Here is a 26,918-nt window from a genome sequence, read left to right as displayed (position 1 = left end):
AATTCCCATTCCCCATCTCACTCCCTCTAGTGGTGAGGCATTGATGATGCAGGAGCCCCTGCTCTTGTCTCGCCTGCTCACCCCCAGCAGTCAGAGCTCTGCACTATGGAAGACAATGTACGCCTCACCTCCTAGTGGTGTGGGTGCTGCTCTGCCTTCCATCCCATATCTCCCTGACTCCCAGCAGTCAGAGCTCGGCACTGGTTTGCTGGGGCTGAGCGTTGAAATCCCTGCCACTGTTGCAAAGATCAAATCCTACAAGGCTAGTTAACCCCTCAGCCTCCTCTGTAGTGACCCATCAAAGAACAGCACTGAGACAGGCCTAGGATGAGAATGAGTCTTTGCTGATCGCCGGAGTTAAGCTGGAGACAATGAAATAACGTGTGGGAAGTCAACTCATATGCCTGGAAATATATATAAGAGCCAGGTTTGTAAAACTGTGAAGATCCTACTTTGGAAAGCAACTCACACACTGTTAAATATGGTACGGAGCCAGTTAGGGAGACACATCGTATGCCTGGAAACATGGTAAAGTGCCTAGTGAAGAATGTGACTAAAAGGCCTAGAAATAAGATTGACTCATGGCCAGAAATAAGACAAAGAATCAGATAGGGAGCTGATTTGTCGGTATATATGGTAAAAAGCCTAGTCAGGAAGTTGACTCATACACTAGTAAATACAGTACAATGTGGACTGAGGAATCAGCTCATAGGTTTGTAACTGTGGTAACCTTAAGGAGGGAAGCAGGAAACTGACTCATACTCAGTTAATTATGGTTAAAGAGCCGACTGTGGTGGATACACATCTAGTTACAGTAAGGAACCAAATTAGGGCAGCTGCTCATAATTGTAATAATGTTGGCGAGTGCCAGGGTAGTTGGTTGGGGACAAAGACCTTAATGAGAGGTGACGTGTCTATAGTTATAATTACGGTGAAGGCTTGAGTACAGCTGCAGCTCATATAACAATTAAGATGCAGAACAGAACCAGGGTTGCTGCTCTTATACAGGTTATATGGTACAGACCATAGACTGGAGTTGTGGCTCATAAACTGGCGATTATAGTGAAGAGCCAAGTTGAGGGCGCAGCCTGCACCCAAATTATTATGGTACAGGACCCAATAGGAGTCGAGGCTCATAAACTAGTAATTATGGTAGAGGATTGACTCAAAGCGGGGATCATACATTGACCACTACAGTACTGGCCCTTGGTGCTGTGGCATGTATCCTGGTGCAAACCCCATTCTGGATGTAACTTGTCCTTTGTTAATTATAGTACAGATCCATGCTAGAGCCCATACATTGTTAATTATGGTACGGACCTGGTTTGATGCTGCAGTTTATATTAATTACAGTGCAGACCAAAATTGCAGCCGTGGCTCATAGATCACTAATTATAGTACATTCCTAGCTTGGGTTAGTGACTCAATATACCTGCACTTATGGTAAAGACTTGGATTCTCTATGTGGTGCCTCCTCACCAAAGTACTATGAGGACCCAAACTGGGCTCGGCTCATGGCTGCAGTTGGTATGATGATAATTACAGTAAAATGCCCAACCCCGGGGTGGGGTGCGTATATCCATAATGACAGTACAAGGTGAAAACGGGGATGGGGCACAAGCTCCTGTGGTAAGCAGACAGGTGGTGGGGTGCGTACATCTCACACCGTGCGGTGACGGTAGGGAGCCTGATGGCTTATATTCATGTAATTACGGTAGTGAAACCATCTGGAGAATGAGCAATTGGTATTCCTGTAATTACGGGAATCTCAGGAGTCCGCCTGAGAAGTAACTCAGATTTCCGTCATTACTGTAAGGAGTGGGCCGCGAAACAGGAGGCTCATCATGTTCCTGTAATTACGACCAGAGCTCTTTGCTTGCGGTTGCTATTCTTTTCATTACGGTAGCGTCGGGATTGGGTTTTGACATGGCCGTCCATATCCCGCTCATTACGGTAAAGCGCGGAGCGGAATTGCCTCATTCCGGCTCGGCTCCGGCGCACTGTACAGACCCCGCCCCCTTAGTCCCGGAAGTGATTGGTCCAGGGAGTCACGTGTCCCGGAAGCGGCCGCCGGCGGTACGGTGGCCCGGCGGGGCAGGGGGAGGATGGCGGCGCTGGAGCGGTGGGTGTCGGGGGAGCTGCACGCGCTGCTGGGCATGAGCGAGCGGCACGTGGTCGGGTTCCTGCTCGGCCTGGCGCGGCGCAGCCGCAGCCCCGACGAGCTGCTGAGCCGCCTGGAGGAGACGGAGACCCTGCGCGCGAGCGAGCCGGCCGTGCGCGCCTTCGCCCAGCGCCTCTGGGAGCAGGTGGGCGGGGCTAGTTATGGCGGAGGGGGCGGGTCCAGCCGAAGTAGGAGGGGCTAGTGGGCCTGAAGGGGGAGGGGCTAGTGGGTCGGGGGGGCACAATGGAAGAGGTGGGGCTAGTGGGTCGGGGGGCTGAGGGGGAGGGCCCTTAATAGAGGGGGAGGGGCTGAGTGGGGCGGGACTGAGGGGAGAGTGTCACATTGCAGGGGGAGGGGCCAGTGGGGTTGAGGGGAGGGGCTAACGAGCTGTGGGGGGCCTCGGGCAAGGGGCTAAACTTGGGACTGGGGAGAGGAGGGACACATGAGGGGTGCTTAGAGGAGGGAGTGGGGTGAGTGGGGCTGAAGGGGAAAGGCCAGGAGCAGAGGGGATGGGGGAGGGTCCTGTGAGTTTAGTGGGCGGAGCCTATTGTCAGGGACTCTAACCCAGACGGCAAAGTTCGTTGTCTGACCGCGAGAGAGACAGGCAACACCAGCAAGGTCCGATCAAAAGCTCTTTATTGACAAGTGCACGCATCAATAGAGAGCAGTTCGTCTCCCGAGAGAACCAGCCCCCTCTTTACATCTTAGTATAAGCCTATATAGACAGTTCCATCGGGTCATAAATTATTCACTGGAGCAACCCACCCCCTTCTTCTAACAACTAGAAACTAGACACCTTTAGTATACATGCATGCCTAAAGTTAGAAATGTAGGGGAGTTAAAAACAAAGAAAGAACAAAACCAGGGAGTGAAAACAAGGAGACTGGGAAACTAGGGCTCTTATCAGTTCTTCGAAGGAGCTGCCCGAACACAGCACATCTGGTATTATGCCAGGAATGCAGCTTCTCTTTTATCTCACTTTTTCCCAGCGCTTATGAGATATGCTGCTGCTTCTCAGTGTTTTCCACTCAGGGATTACCCACAAACCTCTGTTAGCCTGACTTTGGTCAGGTTGGCATACCTGGTTTTGTCTGCTATATCTTTATTCAGGCCTAACACTATGGAGGAGTGGGTGGGGCTTGTGGGAAGATGGGGTGAGGGTAGCTGTAGGAATGTGTGGAGGTGGAGGGAGGGAGAGGAGGATGTAGGGAGGGTTACCGGGGTGAGGACCATGTGGGAAGGGGAAGGATTATCAGGGAAGGGATGAAAGTGGGAGGAGCCTTTGTGAAGGGGGAGGAGCTAGCTGCAGGAGAGGGACCTGTGCACTAAAGGGAGGAGCTTTGTGGAGGAGGCTGGGGGTCAGGGAGGGTGCGCTGGCTGTGTGGTGTTTCAAATCCCCATCTCTCTCCCAACTCTCAGATCCCACGTTCGGCCCCCCAGGAGCGTCCAGCCCGGGTGGCCGAGCGGGAGGCCCTGGCCATGCAGCAGAAGAACCGCTCGTACCAGCTGCTGGAGGACAGCGATGAGGAAGAGAGGGATGGGGGGGCTGCCCCGGGCTCCAAGCGTCGGCCCGAGCAGGGGAAGCACAAAAAGCGGCGCAAACATCTGCGCCGGAAGCAGGAGGAGACGTCGGAGGAAGAGAAGGAAGCAGAGCAGGAGCCGTGAGTGTAGCCTCCATGGGATTGCGGGGGGACAGTCCCCTGCGCTGGGGGGTCCCTGGAGCTGGCTAATGTCCTGACTGTGGTCTCTCATCCATCCCCGGGTGCAGGGAGCCATCCTTGGAGGGGAAGGACTCAGAGGACGAATGGGACCGCAGCGAGCGAGAGCGTCTGCAGGACCTGGAGGAGCGCGATGCCTTCGCCGAACGGGTCAAGCGCAAGGACAAGGAGAAGACCAGGAACATCTTGGAGCGTTCAGACAAGAAGGTCAGAACCTGTCCCTGCGGCAGCATCCGTTCCCCATCCCACTCCTGCAGCTGGGTCCCTTCCTGAGCCCTTCTCATATGTCCTACAACTGGGATCTCTCTCTAGCCCCATACCTCCCTTTGCCAGGATGCCTCCCCACCCACTGCCGGGATTTCTCTCTGCTCTGAACCTGCCCCTCCACTGCCACAGTCTTGGGATTCCCACCTCTGACCCATCCCACCCGCTGCCAGGATCCTATCCCAGGATTCCACACGCCCCCACATTGCTGGGATCCCTTCCTGAGTCCCCGATGCCACCTGCCTCTCCCGTGTTGTGCTCTTTCTGCTGGATTTCTTCCCTGAAGGGGTGATTGTGAACCCCACAAGCGCTGGAGGGAGCAGAGCCAGAGGACAGGGATTTGTAGGGAGGAGGAGAAAATTCCAAGTTTATCAGCCAGTTGAGGAGCTCTTCCTGGAAATTCCTTGGCCCTTCCCACTAGAGAGTCTGTCTGCAGCCCAGCCTACTTCAGAGAGGGGCCAGCTGGGGTCTGCTTTAGGGGAGGGGAAGGACTGTCTACACAACCTGATCAATGTCTCTCCCCTCTCCTGTTGTTGGACGCAGGCCTACGAAGAGGCGCAGAAGCGACTGAAGATGGCGGAAGAGGACAAGAAAACCATAGTGAGAGCTTTGTATTTCTCCTACTGTATTTCTGTCTTGCCTCCTGGCTGATCGGAGCTGTTCAGACCCATCTAGCTCAGTATCCCTCTCTGCTTTCCACCCAGATCAGATCAGTGGGGCCCATCTAGCCTGGTATCCAGGCCCTAACTCCCTACTGGGGATAGAACCCAGGAGTCCGGACTTGCAGCCCCCCTGCTCTAACCTATTAGAGCCCACTCCCCTCCCAAAGCTGGGGCTAGAACCCAGGGGTCCTGGCTTCCCAGCTGGTGCCCTCAGCCCCTCTCCATCCCCCCTCCAGATCCCAGAGCTGCGGAAGAAGTCGCGCCGGGAGTACCTGGCCAAGCGGGAGCGGGACAAGCTGGAGGACCTGGAGGCGGAGATTGTGGACGAGGAGCACTTGTTCTCAGAGCTGGAGCTGACGACGGCCGAGCGGCGGGAGCTGGACTACAAGCGCCGGGTGCGCGACCTGGCCAAGGACTACAAGCGGGCGGGCGAGCAGGAGAAGTTGGAGAAGAGCAGCCGCTACTACATGCCTGAGGAAAGCCGTGGCAAGGTACCCACCGTGGGGAAGGGAGGGGAGCTGTGGCAAGGTACCCACCGCGGGGGAGGGAGGGGGAGCTATGGCAAGGTACCCACCGCGGGGGAGGGAGGGGGAGCTGTGGCAAAGTAACTGCTGTGGGGGGAGCCACCACAAGGTACCCATCTTGGAGGGGGGGGTGAGGGGAGCAGCAGCAAAGTACCTGCCATGGGGCTGGGGAATTGGTAGAGCTGGAGGTGGGGGACTTCCTGGTAGTACCCTGCATAGGGGTCAGTGAGGCATGTGATCTGCAGGCAGTAGCCCCATAGAAAGGAGGGGGGAAGGGGCAGGTGTCCTTGCCCAGGGGCTGGGGAGATGGAAGGACGGGGACAGCAGGGGCGTGGGAGCCCCTGTGACAGGAGACGGGAGTGTGACCCACTTGAGAACACCCGCTGGGGGTGAAGGAAGGGGGTTAGGACCTGGCAGGTTGAGGGGTCCGTGCCCTATGGGTGTTCCCTGGGGTGGTCCCCTTGTTGGGAGGAAGGAGGGTTGGCCTTAGCAGCATGGCTGGTGATAAGGAACATCTCCCCCTTGGGGCTGGTTGTACTGAACTGTGCGGGGGGGTCCCCCAGGGAAGGGCCAGTTTCGGGCTGGCGGAGGGGGCAGGATTGTTCTGGAGACTCAAATCTGGACCCCCTGAAGCTTGGGCTGTGATCCCTCCTGCCCTGCTCCAGTCTGGGGGTGACCCTTGAATGCTGACCCCCAGCCCATGTGCAGCCAGGGTTGACGTCAGACTTTCCCCAGAGCTGGGCTCTCCCTGGCCCTGCCCCCGCGGCATCCCCTGTGCTGTGACTCAGCCCCTGGATCTCCCCCGGCAGAAGATCCCCGACCGCTACGAGGAGCCGGTGGCAGACGAGCGCGCCACGCCGCGGGATGAGCAGCGGCGCTGGGAGGAGGATCACATCGGGGCGGCTGCCCTGCGCTTCGGAGCCCGCGATGCCGGCCAGCATCGCCCCTGCAAGGACTACGAGTTTGTGCTGGAGGAGGACGAGATGATCCACTTCGTCAGCGCTGTGCATATGCAGGGCACGGCCCAAGGCAAGGTGAGAGATGGGGGCTGGAGCCTTCCCCTGTTGGGGGCACCAGCTCTGATCTGGCCCTACGGCAGGGGACTGGCTGACTTGAAGAGTGGGGAATGGGACATGGGGCCCTTCCCCTCTAGGGGTCACTGGCTCCGATCCAGCCCCATGCTGGGGGTCTGGGGAATGGGACATGGGGCCCTTCCCCTCTAGGGGGCATCTGCTCCGATCCAGCCCCAGCTGGGGGGATTGCCTGGCTTGGGGGTGGGGCATAGGATGATCATTCCCATCTAGATGTAACAAGTCACCAGGTCTCAGCCCAGCCCCCAGCAGGGCAGGCATCCCATCCCAAACCCCTTCCCCTCACCCCTTGTCTGAGCAAGGGAGGCTGAGAGCTGAAAACGCTGCCGTGCTGAGCTCCCCTGTGCCCCCTAGAGCGGCATCCCTGCTGGGGCAGCGCTGAGGAGGCCCATGAGCAGGGGACGCTGTATGGAGTGAGCAGAAAGGGAACAGTCCCCATTGAGTGAAACGATGGCCTTCCCAGCCCCCTCTCTCACCCCAACCTGCATTTCCTGGTCCTCTCTGGCACTGGGAGGACCGAGAACTCTATGGGTTTGACTCCCATCTGGAGATCCAGCAGCCGTCCCCCTAGCCCGGGTGGAGGGGCAGTGGCTGAGCTGACAGTGTCCCATCGTCCTGCTCAGGAGGAGAAGTCAGAGCTGTCGGAGGCGGCGCGGCGGAAGCTGTCCATGCAGGAGGTGCGGCGCAGCCTGCCCGTCTATCCCTACCGCCAGGACCTGCTGGCGGCCATTGCCGAGCACCAGATCCTCATCATCGAGGGGGAGACGGGCTCTGGAAAGACCACGCAGATCCCCCAGTACCTGTACGAGGAGGTAACCACGCAGCAGAATGGGGGCTGGGAGGGGAGGGGGGACTCTCCTCTTCCAGTTAGTGCTGATCCCAGTGCCAGGGGGCGCTGTGCTGCAGGGAGCAGGCTGGGAGGCTCAGTAGGGGGCGCTGTTTCCCCATGATTAGTGCTGCCCGCAATGCAGTGGGGTGGCACTAGATGGCGCTGTGCCGCAGGGAGTGGGGTGGGAGATTCAGCAGGGGGTGTTCTCCCCTCACAGTCAGTGCTGACCCAATTTGCACCTCTCCCCAGAGGTGGCTTCCTCTCTGCACTGGACGAGTGATCCCTGTGCAGTGTGACGGTGAGGCTGTTATCCAGCTGCCTCACCCCAGAAGCAGCTGCATTTCTGCTCTAGCAGCTGCTCCCAGGAAATTTCCATCCGGTCCCTGAACCATCTCCTTTCCTTTGTCAGGGCTACACGGAGAAGGGGATGAAGATCGGCTGCACCCAACCCAGACGAGTGGCGGCCATGAGTGTCGCAGCCAGAGTCTCCCAGGAAATGGGAGTTAAGCTTGGTAACGAGGTATGTGACTGGTGGGTTTGTTATCCCCTTTCCCGCTTGCCTGAGCCAGAGGCGGCCCCCTTAGAGAGGACAGGACCCGTGGCCAGCCAGTCCCCTTGCCCTGGGGCTGGATAAGAGCCAGTGCCCCCTAGAGGGGAAAGCTCCCGTATCCCATTCCTTACCCCCCTGAGCCAGCCAGTCGCCCTGCCCTCAGACCAGCTGGGAGCTGATGTCCGTGAAGGGAAAAGGCCCTTGTCTCTTTCCTTGCAACTACAATTAACTGGGTAAAACAGTGCCCTGAGCAGGACTGTAGCGCGCTCTCATTGGCCGACAGGTGCCAGGCACGCTGCGTTCATATTGGCTGGTGGTTTTGTGGTAGCTCGAGCTAATCTCTCCCGCCTGGCAGGTGGGTTACAGCATCCGCTTTGAGGACTGCACGTCTGAGCGCACGCTGCTCAAGTACATGACGGACGGCATGCTGCTGCGGGAGTTCCTGACGGAGCCCGACCTCTCCAGCTACAGGTGAACTTTGCTGGGGGGCGGGGACGGGGCAAGGCTGGTCTGGTCTCTCGTGGCACACAGTGCTGGCCCCATTGTGGTGCTAGGGGGTGCCGTGCTGCAGGGAGCATGACCGTTCCTGACACACTCACCCCCGTCTCCCTCGCGCAGCGTGATCATCATAGACGAGGCCCATGAGCGCACCCTCCACACCGACATCCTGTTCGGCCTGATCAAGGACATCGCCCGGTTCCGCCCAGCGCTCAAGGTGCTGATTGCCAGCGCCACCCTGGACACCGAGCGCTTCTCCACCTTCTTCGACGACGCGCCCATCTTCCGCATCCCTGGGCGCCGCTTCCCTGTGGACATCTTCTACACCAAGGTCTGGGCAGGGGGGAAGATGGGGGCTGGGGGTCAAGGGCGGAATCAGGGGCAGCATGGCGCAGTCGCTGGCCGCGGGAAGGTGGGGCGTGGGATGTTTTGGCAGGATCATTGTGGGCGGAGGGGTTCTGGGGAAGAATAGAGAAGATTATGGCCAGGAGGGGGCAGTGGGGGGGGGCTAGGAGGATGGGTGGTGTGGGGAGAGTATTTTTTGGGGGGGGAGGAGGGAGAAGCATGTTAAAGGGGGTTGGGGGGGGGAGAAGGTGTGGCTAGGATAGGGCAGCAAGACCAGGAGGAGGTGGGTCGGGAACATGGCATGACCAAAAGGGGCGGCATGGAGAGATCTGGGAGAGCAGGGTGTGGGGTGTATATGAGGCAGGCAGCCAGCCAGCCAGGGGGCTGAGCAGGCCCGAGAGGAGTCACACTGTGGGGCAGGGAGTGGTGGGAGCTGAGCTCTGACCCCTCTCTAGGCCCCCGAGGCCGATTACCTGGAGGCCTGCGTGGTGTCGGTGCTGCAAATCCACGTCACCCAGGCGCCCGGGGACGTCCTGGTCTTCCTCACCGGCCAGGTAAGTACCTGACCCTGCCCCCTACAGGGCCTGGCCCCACCCCCTGCAGTGTCTGACCTCCACCCCACCTTTGGCTCCGCCCCCTGCAGGAAGAGATCGAGGCCTGCTGCGAGATGCTGCAGGAACGCTGCCGCCGCCTGGGCTCCAAGATCCCCGAGCTGCTGGTGCTGCCCATCTACGCCAACCTGCCCTCCGACATGCAGGCCAAGATCTTCGAGCCCACCCCACCCGGGGCCCGGAAGGTGATGGGGGGGCGGGGCTTGGGAGTGTAGGGATGCAGGGGAGGTGCTTACACCTCTGGGTCGGGGCTTCAGGGGGATAGATGGGCTTGGACATGGCCTATGGGGAGGGGGTTGAGGTAGGGGAGGGGTGTGAGCTCTGGGGCATGGCGTCAGGAGTAGCTGATTTAGTGATCTGGGAGCATGGCTTTGGGGGTAGATGGGCTTGTGGGAGGAGCTTAGAGGTCTGGGAGTGTGGTTTTGTGAGTAGATTGCTCAGAGGATGGGATTTAGGTCTCTGGGGGCATGACAAGGGTAGCTCGGTTATGGGAAGGGCTTAGCGGGCATGGCTACATGGGGTACCTGGCTGAGTGGGCGGGGCTTACAGCTCCGGAGGTGTGGCTTCAGGGGTAGGTGGCTGGGGAAGGGAGGGGATGAAAGAAGTTTGTCTGTGGGGTTGGGGCAGCAAGGGAGGAGCTTAGTACTTTAGGGAGGAGCTTTTGAAGAGGCGGGACTATAAAGAGGAGGAGCTGTGGAGGGGGTGGTGCTTAGGTGCATATGCTCCTCCCCCACAGTCTCTGCTCAGCAGCTGTGACTGATGGAGGCCCAGGGGACCAGCCTGTCCAGCCCAGGCCACTGCACAGGGGGATCCCAGGGTGTCCCCTGTGGGCCAGGCCTGACTGACTCCTTCCCCTCCACCAGCTGATGAGGTGTCTCCCCACCCCTCACAGGTCGTCGTGGCGACTAACATCGCAGAGACCTCGCTGACTATTGACGGGATCATCTACGTCATCGACCCAGGGTTCTGCAAGCAAAAGAGCTACAATGCCCGCACTGGAATGGAGTCCCTGATCGTCACGCCCTGCTCCCGGGTACAGGACCCCCCACCCCGCTAATTGCCACCGCGGGGTACAGCACCCACCCCAACCCCCTGCTCCCCAACCACTCCCCTCGGGGTACAGCCCCCATCCCAGCCTGGAGTCCCTGATCGTCACGCCCTGCTCCTGGGTACGGGACCCCCCGCCCTGCTAATCACCACCGCGGGGTACAGCACCTGCCCCAACCCCCTGCTCCCCAACCACTCCCCTCGGGGTACAGCTCCCGTCCCAGCCTGGAGTCCCTGATCATCACGCCCTGCTCCTGGGTACGGGACCCCCCGCCCCGCTAATCGCCACCGCGGGGTACAGCACCCATCCCAACCCCCTGCTCCCCACCCACTCCCCTCGGGGTACAGCCCCCATCCCAGCCTGGAGTCCCTGATCGTCACGCCCTGCTCCTGGGTACAGGACCCCCCGCCCCGCTAATCGCCACCGTGGGGTACAGCCCCCGTCCCAGCCTGGAGTCCCTGATCGTCACGCCCTGCTCCTGGGTACGGGACCCCCCGCCCTGCCAATCACCACCGCGGGGTACAGCACCTGCCCCAACCCCCTGCTCCCCAACCACTCCCCTCGGGGTACAGCTCCCGTCCCAGCCTGGAGTCCCTGATCATCACGCCCTGCTCTGGGTACGGGACCCCCCGCCCCGCTAATCGCCACCGTGGGGTACAGCACCCATCCCAACCCTCTGCTCCCCAACCACTCCCCTCGGGGTACAGCCCCCATCCCAGCCTGGAGTCCCTGATCGTCACGCCCTGCTCCTGGGTACAGGACCCCCCGCCGCGCTAATCGCCACCGCGGGGTACAGCCCCCATCCCAGCCTGGAGTCCCTGATCGTCACGCCCTGCTCCTGGGTACGGGACCCCCCGCCCCGCTAATCGCCACCGCGGGGTACTGCCCCCGTCCCAGCCTGGAGTCCCTGATCGTCACGCCCTGCTCCTGGGTACGGGACCCCCCGCCCCGCTAATCGCCACCGCGGGGTACAGCCCCCGTCCCAGCCTGGAGTCCCTGATCGTCACCCCCTGCTCCCGGGTACAGGACCCCCCGCCCCGCTAATCGCCACCGCGGGGTACTGCCCCCGTCCCAGCCTGGAGTCCCTGATCGTCACGCCCTGCTCCCGGGTACAGGACCCCCCACCCCAAGTCCCTGCTCCCGAACCACTCCCCTCGGGGTACAGCCCCCATCCCAGCCTGGAGTCCCTGATCATCATGCCCTGCTCCCGGGCATGGGGACTTCTCCACAGCCCCAACACCTGCTCTAGATACAGGACATCCCCCTCTCCTCCCCATTTCCCATGTTACGACGATAGGGCCTGGTGGAGCCCCAGGTTACAGGGTTTTCACGTGGGGTCAGAGGGTCCCGTATCTTCCCCGCACATGCTCTCATCTCACATCCATTTCCCCCTCCCTAGGCCTCCGCCAACCAGCGGGCCGGGCGCGCCGGGCGTGTGGCTGCTGGGAAATGCTTCCGCCTCTACACTGCCTGGGCCTACAAGAACGAGATGGAGGAGACCACGGTGCCTGAGATCCAGAGGACCAACCTGGGCAACGTGGTGCTGCTGCTCAAGAGTCTGGGTGAGGAGGGGTCCTACTGGGGGAGGGAGGGGGGTGGAGCTTGCCCCGGAAGGGGGGGGGGGGAAGGTCCCTGGGGATTGGAGCCTAGCTTCACTGCCTGACTCCAAGGACGATGAAAATCATATTTGTTTTAATCAGCTGAGTTTTATTTAAATGAATTACTGGTTGATTTTCAAAAATCACCTATTTAACATGAAATGTGCAGGGCTGACAGCCTGGGGTAAGGCCTCGGTGTCATCTCATCTGCTGCTTTGATGAATGTATATTATGTTACTAGCCAAGCAGCACACGCTGGTTGGATTTTTAAAGTACGTCATGCCACTGCATTCATGGCAGTCGCTGGCTAAGCCCGAGTGTGCTGAAGTGCTAAGCCAGCTGTAACCTCTTCTGCAGGGGCAGAGAGACTATTGTCATTATTTCACTTTGTTCATGGGATTCAGTCCAATGACTAGGCCATTTCCCTCCGTTACCACTGTCCACCCCCCGCCGGAGCTAGGATTGGGGCCACAGCTCAGCGACGGGAGATGCGGATATGGGGAAGGGGACTGTGGCCAGGAGCAGGGCTGCAGCTGGGCCAAGCCTGAGGGTAAGGGCAGGAGCGGAGCCGCAGCTGGGCTGCAGTGGGGGTTGGCAGCTGGGCCCATGGCCAAGTGTGGCTATGCTCCTGGGATAGAACTGTGGCCAGGGGCTGGCATAGGGCCGGGAGTGGAGCTGCGCTGAGGCTGGGAATGGGGCGCCAGGGACACGGCTGGGGGAGGGGAGAGGAGGGGAGAGGTGGTGCTCCCTCCCCACCTTTTGTGGGGGCTGGCCTGGGCCCTGCTGCACTCCCCCCACCCCCAGACATTCCTTCAGGCCCCGCTAGCGGGGCATGCCCCACAGTTTGGTGACCTCTGGATTAGGTGGTGTTTTTCTCTTCCAATCCATGGATAAAATCCAGGTGGGTGAGGATGAAATCTGCTAGTTCTAAAGTTGTTAAGCCCTCGGGCACCGAAAACAATCAGTTCTATTCACTATGTACAGACAATACATCCTTTGGTTAACAAATTGATTAGTTCTAAATGCAAATCATGTTTAAACAAACATTTTTTACAGCTCCAGCACATTTCAGTCAGCTTTACAATGCCAAACTTCAATTCCAATTTCCATCCCAAAATGCTGCCTGATACACATCAGGGGTAAACAGTTCATCAGCCGGAGATGCATCCTTTGCCGTTTTCTAACATCATAAACAATGTAAAAATGAAGAATCCCAATGGAAGCGAAGCTTCTGATTGCTTAGATAAAGGTGTATCCATCTAGTGTGTCCTGGCTAGCAAAAAGAAGTGACCGGTTCCCGCGAAGGTAGCTGGAGATGCAAACTGGCATGTTCTAACAGTTCTCAACCAGTGAGGATCAGTCTGGCTTTAGGCAAATATCTACCAAGTACCAATGCAAAACAAGAGGCAAAGTGGTGATTTCAATCGAGGCTTCCTGCTTACTGATTTAAATCTGGCCCCCTCTCTCCTGCAGGCATCAACGACCTCATCCACTTTGACTTCATGGACCCGCCCCCCCATGAGACCCTGGTGCTGGCCCTGGAGCAGCTGTATGCCCTGGGTGCACTCAACCACCTTGGGGAGCTCACCAAGGTAAAGGGAGGTCCTCCTATGGCAAAAATAGGGAGTGTCTGTGCTGCTAGGGGCACCTTTGCTTGTTGGGACCCAGGACTCCCCTGCTGGGACACCCCCATGCTCCAGGGCAGGATCTGAGCCTCATGCCTGGGGGTCAGGAAGGAATCTTCAAACACACACCCATCCCTCTGGGGGATAACACTGATTAGTGAGTTGTAGCACGGGGAGGGCTTTGCTGTCTTGGGGAAGAGAAGGGCAGAGCTGGATGGGCCTATAGGTCTGATCCAGGGTGGCCAGCAGATGGGATAGCTGGCTAGATGGGCCCATGAGGTGATCATAAGGTGGGGGAACCAGTCTCTAACGACCTGTCTCTCTCCCAGCTGGGCCGGAAGATGGCAGAGCTGCCCGTGGATCCCATGCTGTCCAAGATGATCCTGGCCTCGGAGCAGTGAGTCCCCCTTTCCTCTTCAAAAGCTCTAGTGCCCTGATCCCCAGCTCCTCTCTCACCTCCACCCAGACTCACCAGCCGCCTTAGCCCCTGAAGGGTCACGTTTCCCGAGCCCCATTCTGGTCAGCTCTCCGGGGGCAGGCCGCCCCGTTGTCTAACACTGTCTCTCCCCGGGGCTCTGCAGGTACAAGTGCTCAGAGCAGATCCTCTCCATCGCGGCCATGCTGTCCGTCAACAACTCCATCTTCTACCGGCCCAAGGACAAGGTGGTGCACGCTGACAACGCCCGCATGAACTTCTTCCTGCCTGGCGGGGACCACCTGGTCTTGCTCAACGTCTACACCCAGGTGAGTGGGCAGGGAAGGGACACGGGGCCTTCCCCCCCCGAAGGGGTGGGAGCAGTGCCCCCTCTGATCCAGCCTAAGGTGGGGGGACTGGGTGGTCAGGGATGGGACACAGCCCCTGTACCCCTTGGTGGCACCGACTCCAATCCAGCATCAGGGTGGGAGACTGGCTGGCCTGGGAATGGGACATGGGATTCCTCCCCACTCCATGGGGTGCTGGGGACTGGCTGGCATGGGGGTAGGGAATGGGACACACTGAGTGTGCTTGCTCCAATCCAGCCCCATGGTGGAAGGGAATGTGATATGCCCCCCCTTCCTCCCGTGGGGGCACTGGCTCCAATCCAGCCCCAGCCCTGGGGACTGGGTTGTGGTACAGGGTCTCCAAGCCCAGGCTCACAGCTGGCTCTGCCTTCTGCCCCACCCCCAGTGGGTGGAGAGCGCTTTCTCCATGCAGTGGTGCTACGAGAACTTCATCCAGTTCCGCTCCATGAGACGGGCGCGGGACGTGCGGGAGCAGCTGGAGGGGCTGATGGAGCGCATCGAGGTGGACCTCACCTCCAGCGAGGGAGACTACGTTCCCATCCGCAAGGTAACCCCTGTCCCCACTGCCCTATTTCCTCCACACACACACACCTTCCCATCCCTCACTGACCTCCCTGCTCTCCCTCCCAGGCCATCACCGCTGGCTTCTTCTACCACACAGCCCGCTTGACCCGCACCGGCTACAAGACGGTCAAGCACCAGCAGACGGTCTTCATCCACCCCAACAGCTGCCTCTTCGAGGAGCAGCCCCGCTGGCTCATCTACCATGAGCTGGTCTTCACCACCAAAGAGTTCATGAGACAGGTACGCCCGCCGGCAGCAGCGGGACATCCTGGGACTCCCATCTCTGGGGTAGGAGCTTTGAGGCGGGGGCCCAAAGCATTGTGGGATGCTTCCTCCCACACAGCCTAGGCATAGAGGGGAGGGGCTTAAAGCCCTGGTACAATGGTGCCAAGGAGAGAGTTATGGGCAGCAGGGCTTGGGTACAGCTTACTCCAGTTGAGGCCATACAGGATGGCAGGGGAAGCCAGCACTGCACTGCACCCTCCAGGCACCAGAAGGCCTCCTTCCTGTTCTGTCCTCCCTGAGAAGGGGTAGCTCCTGCTATGGAATCTCTGATTCCTATTAGCCCCTTCTACTTCCTGCTGGGAGTGGAGATACACTTCATTAGCATAAAAGGGGAGGAGCTTATTTAAAGGGCCAGTCCTGGCATTCCAGACCACTGCCCAGCTCCCTCTTGTTGTACCCTCATCCACTGGGAGATGCTGCACCAAAGGGGGCACTTGATGACCCCTTGTCTCCCTCCTGCAGGTCATAGAGATCGACAGCACGTGGCTGCTGGAGGTGGCCCCTCATTACTACAAGGCCAAGGAACTGGAGGATGCCTCTGCTAAGAAGCTGCCCAAGAAAGTGGGCAAGACACGGGAGGAGCTGGGCTAGAGGCCCTAGAGGCCACTCAGGACTGGGTTACTGGGGCAGGCTACCCCCTTTCTATGGACTCTGTACAGCGCTTTCTGGCCAAGGAGGGCAGCAGAAACAAAGCGATTTTTAAATTAAGCCAGACCTGGTCTCCTCCCCTCCTCAGGCTCACAGCCTCAGAACTGGGCCACCCTTGGGAGACCGTCTGGCTCCTGAGTGTGGGTGTAAGTTCAAGAGCAAGGGGACTTCCAGCTTTTAATGGACATCCTCCCTGGGTTGCCCTGTCACCAGTGCCAGCTGAGCCCTGTGCTTGCCCCTGTGAGTTTCCTGCTGCCTCATTGCCCCACTGGTGGGTTCTCTCTCCCTATGGCCCTGGAATTCACCAGAGGGCAGTTGCTGCCTGGGTCATGGCTTCGTTGCTGCTGGGGGTGGTTCTCTGCAGGGGTTTGAGCTTCTTTGTAATTGCTAAGCATGGGGGTGGGAATCAGGACTCCTGGGCTCTGATGGGGGTGGGGTCAAGGGGTTAGAGCAGCACCAACCCAGCTGTAAAGGCATCTGGCAGGGGGTTGCCATGAAGGAGGGAGTGCTCTCACCAGTCAACCCTTTTCTCCCACCCCTGTATGGCTGGGAAGGGAGGACTGAGCTGGAAGCAGCCAGGGAAGACCCCACCAGGGAAAGAACAGTCCTAGGGGCTAGGAAGTTGCCTCATCCCTGGGGCCAGCAGGGAGCATTGCTTTGTGCTGAGATTAAACAGGCCCCAGTGCTGCCGCCTCCTCCTCACCCCCGGGGCCGAGGCACGAGAGCCCCAGGTGCTTCCTCTGCCATAAGCCCTCCCTATGTGTTGAATTCCAGCTCCCCCGTTCACCAGGGAGATGCTGGTGTCCCACAGCTGGTCTCTCACAGCCTAGATGCCCCCCAGCTCCCTGCCATCCCAAAGCCACTGGCCCCAGCCCAGCCATCTCTCCACAGGGCTTTATTATGTACAGTTAAGTTATAGTGGTTCTTTACAGTGCTTGGCAGGGAGGGGGCAGGGCACAGACCATGCAGCAGAGCCGGCGGGCCAGGCTTTGTGCGTTGAGGCGACATCAACTTGCAAGAGTCACAACATCCAGGCCGAGCCTGACTTCCTCCGGGGCTGGCTCAGCTGTCCCTGTAGCCCACTGGCACCCCCTGCTGTTTGCCAGCCAGGGCAGATAAGAGCAGCTGCAGAGAGGTTCTGTGCTCTGACAGGCCCAGGCCAACCAGAGTGGCCACCAGCAGCTTCTTCACCTTGACCACAGGCGGCTGGGATGGCATCAGCTACATGGAGGGGAGAGGGGCAGGCGTTAAACACTGGGTCTTCTGCCAGGACCCTACACAGTAGTGCCCTGGCTCCACTCCCAGAGACAGAAGAGCTACCTTCCCCAGCAGTGGTACGGGCCGTCCCGCCCTGGCACTCACCTTGTCTATCCGGTGACAGCGGATCAATCCTCTGGAGTCCAAAAAGAAAGTGGAATAGGCATCATAGGTCCTGGAAGGGGAGTATAATAAAGGGCAGTCAAATCTAGCATAAGGCTTAGTGGAGGGGGGAGGGGCAGCACTGCTAGCCCCCCAGGCAGGGCACCTCTAAGGCAGCTGTTCTCAAACTTTTGTGATCCTGACCCCCTCCCACCACACAAATACAGATGGCAGCACTACACTTGAATCAGTTTTAGCTTCTTTGTCACTTGAGGGTTTTGTAGCTGTTGCAATAAGAGCAAGAGGAAACCTGCAGTTGTAGCCTGTGCTGACAATTAAACGTGGACCCTGCCTCGTAGCAAACAGCAGTGACTTTGCAGGACGCTCTGCAAGCTGAACAGAAATCTGGCAGAATGCACAGCACCAGCTGAGGGCCTGATCTGTCTGGAGCAGTGGTTCTCAACCTATTCACCACTATGGGCCACATCCAATACTACCTGTGTGGCCCTGAGGATGTCACAGGGGCCACGGCTTTGTGGGCCATAAGTGGGCCACAATTGAGAACCACTGAATCGGCTTTGCTAGTTATTCACTGCTGTGGGTAAAATATGTGCAGTAAGGCTTTATTCCCCCCTATAGCTTCTCCCCCCAGAAAGGCCTGTCCCCCAGTTTGAGAACCTCTGCTCTAAGGACCATGGGGGGGGGCGGGGGGAAGGATGCTGGGACTTACTCCAGGGGAATACCAAATCCTATGGCGTCGAGCAGCTCAGAGGCAGTGAGAACACCCCTGCACACTGGGAGCAGCTGGGGAAGACCCCATTGGGAGGGAGCAGTCCTAGGGGCTAGGAAGTTCCCCCATCTCTGAGGTCAGCAGGGGCATTGCTTTGTGCTGGGGTTAAACAGTCCCTATCCCTGGCTCAGGGAGGTCATGGCCCTGGAAAGCCCAGCAGGGAAGGAAAAAGGGCAACTCCCAGGAGTGCCTGCGCTGCTCAGAACAAAGAGACAGGAGCAGGGAGCATCTGTACAACCCCACAGCCAGTGAGGGAGGTTGGGTGCGGGGTGCCAGGCCGGGCTCTCACCTGTACAGCTCTCTCTTGTCCCTCTTGTAGAAACGCAGCATGAGGACATGGAAAGGGAGCCCTACGATGCGCCAGCGGGCCTGGATGCTCCAGTTCTCGGGGTGCTGCGTCAGCTTCAGCACCTCCAGCCGCATGTTGGCGAAGTAGTTCCAGGCCACGAGGCGGCACAGAGCCAGTGCCAGCTGGTACATGGCTCGGCCCCTGGCAGGGGGGAAGGAGGGGAGAACTGTCAGGCTAAGGCTGGGGCCTCCAGATTGAGGGGGTCCCAGTGTGGCACCCACCCCTGGGCCAGGTGAAGAATGGGCCAGTCCAAACCCTCCCAGTCCCTTGGAGGGTGTGGGAGGCATGAGTCAATCCTCCCTCCCAAGGGAAAGTGAGCCAGTGCCACCACTCCCCCAGGACAAGAGTGATGGCACAGCACGTAAGCTCTACCCCTCCCCCCATGAGAAGAGTGGACTGATCCCACCTGCCATCCCCCAAAAGACAAGTGGCTTGGTCCACTGCCCCCACCCCTGACTTGGCACTGACCGAGTTCTCATGTGCAGGATCTCGTTGACGAACTCCACATCCTGGGAGTAGATCCCATAGTCCGGTATCTTCAGGAAGAAATTCGGCAACTGCAGGAGGACAAGGGGGAGAGCGAAGGCTCAGTGAGGGAAGAGGGGCCGTGGGAAGGCACCAGGCTGGGAGCCAGGTTAAAGTGCCGGCTCAGCCACTGACTCATTGTGCCAGTGGGCAGCCCATGAATCTCTAGGCATTAGTTCCCCGGAACATGGGGAGAATAATCCTCCCTTTGTCTATGTACAGTGTGAGCTCTTCAATGGAGGGCCTGTCTCTCCCTATGCCTCTGCACAGCATCCGGCACAACAGGCCCTGATCTGTGTGGGCAGGGCCCGTCTCTCCCTGTGTGTCTGTGCAGCGCCTGGCACAACGGGGCCCTGATCTCAGCTGGGGCAGGGACCGTCTCTCTCCCTGTGTGTCTGTGCAGCGCCTGGCACAACGGGGCCCTGATCTCAGCTGGGGCAGGGACTGTCTCTCCCTGTGTGTCTGTGCAGCGCCCGGCACAACGAGGCCCTGATCTCAGCTGGGGCAGGGACTGTCTCTCCCTGTGTGTCTGTGCAGTGCCCGTCACAATGGCGCCCTGCTCTCAGCTGGGGCAGAGACTGTCTTTCCCTGTGTGTCTGTGCAGCACGCCGTCACACTGGGCACTGCACAGGTGGGCCCTCTAGGTGTTACTGTAATACAAGTGATCATGCCATTCTCACACCTTGGCAGAAGCCCCTCACTCAGCAAGATGCCCCCCGCTGGCTGGTTCAGGGACTGCACTGATAGTTAAGATCCTCCAATGGCACATGGGGCCTATGTATAGGAAAGCCACCCTCTCCACTGGTCCTAGCCGACCCCCTCATTAGCAGCCTCAGCAGACAGGCCAGGGACTGGTGTGGGTGCTCTCCTCTGCCCCCTACAGGGCATGTGTTGAAGTGTAGGGCTGAAGTGGATTGGCAGGGGATGCTGCATGGGGGGTTCTGCCCCAACAAGGGATTCCCTTTACCCCCAGGAGGGAAGGGTGGAGTACAAGGCTTTCCTCAGTTCCTCATTCAGGCTGAGCTCAGATGCCCCTTGCAGCTGTGTGACCCCTCAAAGCCCCCAGCAGGTCACATGGTGTGGCTATGGAGAGCCCAGAGGGCAGGAAGGCTTGGCTGTGTAAGGAGAAACAGAAATACGAGCCACCCTACAGGCCTGGGGCTGGCAGACGCTAGCAGGAAAAGTGTCCAGCAGAGATGGGATCCAGGCAGGGAAGAGAATCCAGGCAGTGGGCATGGGGAAATGATGGATGGAGAAGCCAGGTATGCAGGCAGAGGAGAACAGGGAATGAGGGGTCGAGAATCCAGGCAGGCTACCCAAGGGAAAGGCAGGGGACCCAGGCATCTGAGCCGTGGCGTACCTCATGCTGCAGCTTCTTGTACATGACAGCCAGGTGCTCCTCCATGCTGGGGTCGTGGTTCCCAGGCAAGCCAGAGGTGGCACTGGTGCCTGTACCGGCAGTGGCCTGGAAGGGCATCCAGCAGGGCTTGCCGTAAAACAGGCTGTACAGAGAGTCCAGGGAGGCGCTGTCCAGGCCGGTGCCCTCCCGCACAGTGATATCGTCCTCCTGCTGCCCATCCACTGTGATAACAGAGGCCTCCATGTTCTCCAGAGGGGAGAGGGCAGTGGGCTGGCGGGGGCACCCCTGCTCCAGACCCTGCAGCAGCTCATGCAGGCTCAGCTTCTGCTCCGATGAACTCAGGAAGGTTCCACCCACCAGGTTGGCCCCTGGCGGAGGCAACAGGAGGGTCCTGGCAGCTTCCACCTGCTGCTCTACCAGTGACAAGTGGAACTTCAGGGCCATGGGTGGGCCCAGTGCCTGGGGGGCCTTCTCCCAGCAGGAGACCAGGTCCTGGAAGGGAGAAGCGATTAGAGGGACTGACACCACTCAGAGATTCTGCTGGGGTCATTGCAAGGGAAAGGCCCCCATCTCCCAGTGCCCCCCAAACTGCAGGTAGAGTGGAGCCAGCACCCCCTAGAGAGGAAAGGCTCCATATCACATTTCCTCACCCCTAAAATAGCCAATCCCCTACAGACCAATCTCACATGCATCCCTGATGAACCCTCCCCAAAATCCTAGGGTGGGGTTGACACATAACCAGGCAGAAAGAGTGAAAACATTTACACCTTTAGCTCTAGCGAGAGCTAATCCTAATCTATATAAGCATGGATTTCCACAGCCCTGCTCCCCACATTCCCAAACGACAGACCTTACCCTCAACCTTGCACTCAAAGTCACTGCCACTGCCCCTCCACTCCTGTGGTCTTATGCCCCTCCTCATTTACCCTATAGTCCCAGCCCCTGCACCTGCCACAGGTCCCAGCCCTGCATCCCCCAATGTCTGTAGTCCTCTGCACCCCCAGGCCCCAACCATGCATTCTGCATCCCTCACCGCATGCAACACCTGACCTCAGCCTCTGCACCCTGCCCCCCGCCCAGGTACCAACTTCTGCACTATGCAGTCCCCTGTACTCCCCAATCTCTGCATCCCTGCCCATGCATATACCCCAGACCCTGCACCTCTCCAGGACCATGCAACCTCCCAGTCCTCTACAGAACCCCAGATCAAGCACCCTCCAAACCCCCAGGCCCCAGCCTTGGCACTCCCCCTTGCCTCTTCACTCCTCCAGCCCCCCAATTCCATATTCTGCAGTCCCCTGCACTACCAGTTCCCAGTCATGCATCCTGTATCCCACAGCCCATGCACTCCCCTAGCCCCAGCACCCAGCCTATGCACACACCCCAGACCCCAAGCACACCCTGCAGCTCCAGCACCCAACCCATGCACACCCCACAGCTCCAGCGCCCAGCCCATGCACACACCCCCAGACCCCATGCACACCCCCTAGACCCAGCACCCAGCCCATACACACCCCCAGACCCCATGCACACCCCCTAGACCCAGCACCCAGCCCATGCACACCCCCCAGACCCCATGCACACCCTGCAACTCCAGCACCCAACCCATGCACATCCTCCAGCGCCCAGCCCATGCACACCCCACAGCTCCAGCGCCCAGCCCATGCACACACCCCCAGACCCCATGCACAAACCCTAGATCCAGCACCCAGCCCATACACCCCCCCAGACCCCATGCACACCCCCTAGACCCAGCACCCAGGCCATGCATACCCCCCAGACCACATGCACACCCTGCAGCTCCAGCACCCAACCCATGCACATCCTCCAGCGCCCAGCCCATGCACACACCCCTCAGACCCCATGCACACCCCCTAGACCCAGCACCCAGCCCATACACACCCCCGACCCCATGCACACCCCCCAGACCCAGCGCCCAGCCCATGCACACCCTGCAACTCCAGCACCCAACCCATGCACATCCTCCAGCGCCCAGCCCATGCACACCCCCTAGACCCAGCGCCCAGCCCCTAGACCCAGCGCCCAGCCCATGCACACCCCCTAGACCCAGCGCCCAGCCCATGCACACCCCTAGACCCAGCGCCCAGCCCATGCACACCCCCCAGACCCAGCGCCCAGCCCCTAGACCCAGCGCCCAGCCCATGCACACCCCCTAGACCCAGCGCCCAGCCCATGCACACCCCCCAGACCCAGCGCCCAGCCCCTAGACCCAGCGCCCAGCCCATGCACACCCCCCTAGACCCAGCGCCCAGCCCCTAGACCCAGCGCCCAGCCCATGCACACCCCCTAGACCCAGCGCCCAGCCCCTAGACCCAGCGCCCAGCCCATGCACACCCCCTAGACCCAGCGCCCAGCCCATGCACACCCCCTAGACCCAGCGCCCAGCCCATGCACACCCCCCAGACCCAGCGCCCAGCCCCTAGACCCAGCGCCCAGCCCATGCACACCCCCTAGACCCAGCGCCCAGCCCATACACACCCCCGACCCCATGCACACCCCCTAGACCCAGCACCCAGCCCATACACACCCCCAGACCCCATGCACACCCCCTAGACCCAGCGCCCAGCCCATGCACACCCCCTAGACCCAGCGCCCAGCCCATGCACACCCCCCAGACCCAGCGCCCAGCCCATGCACCCTGCGTAGACCCTGCCCGAGGACCCCGCCTAGGACATCCCAGTCCTGCCCTGTGCCCCCTCCTCACCCCAGCATCGCAGCCTCGGCCCTGGCCCCGCCCCCTGACCTCGGCCCTGGCCCTGGCCCCGCCCCCTGACCTCGGCCCCGCCCCCTGGCCCCGGCCCGCCCGCCACTCACTTGCTGCCGCGCCCGGTAGCAGCAGCGCGGGGACTCGCCCCAGCGGCAGCGCGGCCCCCAGCAGCGGGCGGCGGGGCCCAGGCGCCCGGCCACGGCCCGGCTCCGCTGGTACATGACGGACACGCGGGGCGGCCCCGGCTGCTCGCTCCCTCGCTCGCTCCGCTCAGCCGGCGAGACCACTGCGCACGCGCCGCCGCCACCAACGGGCGCGGCGCACAGGCGCACTGAAAAGCTCGAGCCTCCGGGAAGGCGCCATGCGCACGCGCCGCCCCGCCCACCCAGCGGACTCTCGGCACTACGCACGCGCCGGTGGGAGGCGAGCGACACTGCCTCGCGCCGGGAAGGTGACCGTCCGGCGACCAGAGAGCGCATGCGCACTCGGGGGGGGACTTAAAAAAATAAAAGCCGTTGGCTGTCCCGCTGGCGCCTGCGCATGAGCAGATCAGCACATGCGCACTAAGGAAGCTGGGCGTGCAAGATTTGCGCGTTCGCACTGACACCTCCCTGGCGTCAGTTAGGGGGCGGGGCTTAATCCGCGCAAGGGGGAAGCTTGGCCAGAATAGGGGAGGGGACATATTGATGGGCGGGGCCTAACTCGCTCAGGGGGCGGGGCCACAGTGGAGGGTGGGTCTTAACCCCCCAAGAGGGAGTGGCTCATTTGAGGCCGGGCTTATCCCACTCGGGGAGGGGCCCCATTGGAGTGAGGGGTTTAAAACACACAAGGGGAGGGGCCACACTGGAGGGGGTGGGCTTGCTTCCCAAAGGGGGAGGGACTCAACATGCACAGGGGAGGAGCCAAATCAGAGGGAGGGGCTTAGCCCATACAGGGGAGGAGCTGAACTCATGATGGGCGGGACTTCATTGGAGGGGGAAGGAGGAGCCTCAATTGGCTGCTGCTGCAGATCTCATTCCATCCTTCCCTCAGGTCTCCCTGTGGGTGGCATGGGACTTGAATCCCATCCACGTGTGGTCCCTCTCCCTGCTGCCTCCCTCCCTCCCTGAGGAGGGGTCCCCTCTGGCAATGAGACTCCCACTCATTATAATAATGAATGTATTCTTCAAATATAGTGGTGGCAACCTGGGTTTCCTTTCATAACCCTTGCCCTGCCTGTGCTAGGCGCCGTACATTACCTCAAACCCCCACGAAGGAGGATTAAAATAATTGCAGGATATGGCCCTAACAGTTGCTTCTTTCTGTCTGCAGACCACAGCCAGAACTCCCAGCACCACAGCTCACACTCCTATCCCTCCACCCTGCTGTCCTCCCCCTCACCTCCCCGCAGAGCCATGGGAACAGCCAGGTGCCTTCTGTGTTGTGACAGCTGCATATATCAGACTGAGTACCATCATTTCACTATCATCTTGCACTCTCCATCCCAGCCCCCGACTGGTTGTTGCGTCATAGACTTGGGTCATGAGCTCTTTGGAGCAGGGGCCGTCTTTCCATCATGTGCTTGTGCAACCTGGCCCGATGGGGTGACACCACAATACAATTAATAAACAATAATAAGAATGAAGTTGGCAGACACACAGAAAGTCTCAGGCTCTCCAGCATGGAGCTTCAGGGACAAACACACACACACCACATGACATGTGTGACAAAGTGGGGGATTTTCTTAAGAGTTTTGCATGAATACAGTGTGGGTCTCAGTTTCCCTGTGTGCTGTGTGTGTAACGAGGTGGCGGGAGAGGGAGTTTGTTGTTACAGAGGACCAGGTGTGACCTCGCCTAGCAGTTGAGACCCTGGACAACTGCTTGGAGATGGGAGACTCTAGTGACTGGTGACCATGAGGCCCACCCCAGTTTGGCAGTCAGCCAGTTCTGGCCAGTGGGAGGACGAAGGACTGAGGAGAGACGATCCCAGTGCCTGACCCACTGGTTCCAGCCAGTGGGGAACAAAGGATGCAAAGGAGGAGACCCAGGCAACCTGTTTACTTGGGACCAAAGACAAAGGACGGGAGGAGCTGTGGGGGAGATGATATAGGAAGATCGGCTGAAAGGAGAAGGCTTCTGGACTGCAGAGAGAGCAGCCAGAGCCATCTGGATGCAGGAGAGACCTAGAGGTACTGTGCTGAGGGAGGTTAGGCCTGAGGCTCTGAGAGTTTTCTATGCTGTGTTCAGACACTCAGTAAACCCTTCTGGTTTATGCTGGCTGAGAGTCCCTGCAGGCTTAATATTGGGGTTGCATTATTCCTTCTGGGTGTGGAGGCCCCAGGGGTCCAGAGCGAGTGGACTCCCTGAGGGGGCACAAGGCAAGAGACAGGCGTGCTGAAGGCTCACAGAGATGTGGTTCCAGGAGGAGGAGAGGCCTATGGCTTAACGCCCAAGAGACAGTGGACTCCCAAGAAGGAATGTCACACTGTAGGGACTTCCTCCCAGGGACTGTAGGCAGCCAAGAAAGAGCACGAGTCCTGTGAGTCCATGACTACATGTTTAATTTTTTTTTAAAAAGAGCTGATTTCTGACCTGAAATTCTTCTTTTAATGGCACGCTTGCCCGTAAATCATGGCTTCATCTGATAATACAGATATCTATTAAAATAGCAAATACCCGAAAATGACCAAAATAGTTACCGAGAAACCTAAAAAATGCACAAACCCCCAATCATCTAAAAAAGTGCTCCTTGGCACAGAACTCCACCCAACCCCCGTGCTGAAGAAATCCACCGATACCATCTTCCAACTCAAATCATGTGTCAAGTGCCCCTTCAAAGCCACTCTTGAAGACTCTGCCAGGACTTTTGCCAGATCCCATTCTCAGAATCCTGCCCGTAATTGCTTTAAGCAAACCGTTACGATGCTGCAAGCAAGTGAACACATGCTTAATGAAATCAATGGGTGCTTGTGCTTAAGGTTAATAACAAGATCTCGCTGTTGCAGATCCATTTGTTCGCTGGTTGGTTTATTTCAATCTCTTTAAAAGGCCCGACCCCCTTTCCATCGTACGAGTGCAGAGGCCAGAACCAGCGGGATGGGAAATGTAAAACCCCCGTAGCACCAAATAACTAGGATATGCAAACAATCGACTGGGGCTTGGCCTTTTCCATACTGGGATCCCACTCCTCTCTGCCTGCACTCCCCAGCACCATGGAAAGGGGCAGTGGCTCCCTGCTATCTGATATTAGTCACAGCCCTTATACTGAGTATCTTCCATTGACCCCACCCCCTCCATCTCTGGCTCCACCCCCCTCCATTGATGTTAACTCTAACGCCCCAGCAAGGAGCAGCCAGGGAGTGGGGGCCTGGGAGGCGGGGCATTGACAGGCTTAGAGGAGAGAGAGAGATGGAGAAAGAGATGAATGATGGTGTCTAGATGAGGGAAGAAAGACAGAGAGCCAGGGAGGCAGGGGGATCTCCTCCCCACAGATGTCCTGCCCCCCACAGGAATGTATCTAGGGTAGGGCACTTGGGTGCTCTGCTATGACCCATGGCAGCATTTGACCCAGAACTAGTTGGAAAATGGGGGGGTGAGGGAGAGGAGCGGTTCCCCGGGAAAACATTCAATCTTTCAGCAAAAATTCAAATAGGAAACATTTAGTCTGAAAAGTGAAATAGTTCGATTTAAGCAAGCTGCTACAGTGCCTCTTGGGAGTTGTACTTCGGGTGTTTTCAGGCCAGGCTCCCTCGTTGGACTACATCTCCCATGATTCACCAGTCCCTCAGGGAAGAGAGGCAGATGCATCACAGGAGTTGCAGTTCAGAAGGGTTATTCTGCTGTATCCTGGGCCTCCACTGTACATATATCCCATGATGTACCATGAGTAAGGCTATGTTTTGGTTATGGGTATTTTTAGTAAAAGTCATGGACAGGTCCCAAGCAGTAAACAAAAATACACGACCCATGGCCTGTCTATGACTTGTACTATATACCTCTAACTAAAACTTGGGCCAGGGTGC

At 59.0% G+C, this 26,918-nt stretch overlaps 2 protein-coding genes and 1 long non-coding RNA gene across 7 annotated transcripts; 2 read left to right on the top strand and 1 right to left on the bottom strand.

The window, feature by feature from the left end:
• Nucleotides 1-2,084: 2,084 nt before the first annotated feature.
• DHX16 (DEAH-box helicase 16) lies at nt 2,085-15,864 on the top strand. Of its 2 annotated transcripts, XM_030543630.1 has the most exons (20): nt 2,085-2,306; nt 3,581-3,822; nt 3,930-4,086; nt 4,687-4,743; nt 5,042-5,296; nt 6,139-6,363; nt 7,044-7,232; nt 7,659-7,769; nt 8,155-8,270; nt 8,418-8,628; nt 9,098-9,196; nt 9,286-9,438; nt 10,146-10,286; nt 11,701-11,863; nt 13,373-13,491; nt 13,854-13,921; nt 14,106-14,268; nt 14,693-14,854; nt 14,938-15,111; nt 15,619-15,864. In XM_030543630.1, exons 1-20 carry the CDS (start codon nt 2,106-2,108, stop codon nt 15,745-15,747), a joined length of 3,135 nt encoding a protein of 1,044 aa, XP_030399490.1. In that variant the 5' UTR covers nt 2,085-2,105; the 3' UTR covers nt 15,748-15,864. The 2 variants fall into 2 exon arrangements, with proteins under 2 accessions (XP_030399490.1, XP_030399491.1); XM_030543631.1 differs by lacking the exons at nt 2,085-2,306; nt 3,581-3,822; nt 3,930-4,086; ... (2 more) ...; nt 6,139-6,363; nt 7,044-7,232 and having other exon boundaries at nt 7,682-7,769; nt 8,166-8,270.
• Nucleotides 15,865-16,682: 818 nt separating this feature from the next.
• On the bottom strand, nt 16,683-23,136 carry CUNH6orf136 (chromosome unknown C6orf136 homolog). 4 transcript variants are annotated; one of them, XM_030543845.1, is made up of 6 exons: nt 23,023-23,136; nt 20,188-20,679; nt 18,771-18,859; nt 18,243-18,443; nt 17,167-17,236; nt 16,683-17,025 (listed from the first exon to the last, which is right to left on the bottom strand). In XM_030543845.1, exons 1-6 carry the CDS (start codon nt 23,134-23,136, stop codon nt 16,867-16,869), a joined length of 1,125 nt encoding a protein of 374 aa, XP_030399705.1. In that variant the 3' UTR covers nt 16,683-16,866. The 4 variants fall into 4 exon arrangements, with proteins under 4 accessions (XP_030399705.1, XP_030399707.1, XP_030399708.1 ...); XM_030543847.1 differs by lacking the exon at nt 23,023-23,136 and adding an exon at nt 22,913-22,945; XM_030543848.1 differs by lacking the exon at nt 23,023-23,136 and adding an exon at nt 21,043-21,624.
• Nucleotides 23,137-23,161: 25 nt separating this feature from the next.
• On the top strand, nt 23,162-25,173 carry LOC115640938. Its single transcript, XR_003997966.1, has 2 exons — nt 23,162-23,366; nt 24,227-25,173. It is a non-coding gene; the product is annotated as an uncharacterized LOC115640938 (long non-coding RNA).
• The last annotated feature ends 1,745 nt before the right edge of the window (nt 25,174-26,918 follow it).

The sequence above is a fragment of the Gopherus evgoodei genome, unplaced genomic scaffold (genome assembly GCF_007399415.2).
Source record: "Gopherus evgoodei ecotype Sinaloan lineage unplaced genomic scaffold, rGopEvg1_v1.p scaffold_32_arrow_ctg1, whole genome shotgun sequence".
NCBI classification, from domain to species: domain Eukaryota; kingdom Metazoa; phylum Chordata; order Testudines; family Testudinidae; genus Gopherus; species Gopherus evgoodei.
The sequence above is the reverse complement of the archived record's forward strand: the minus strand, read 5'-3'. Positions and strand labels throughout refer to the sequence as shown.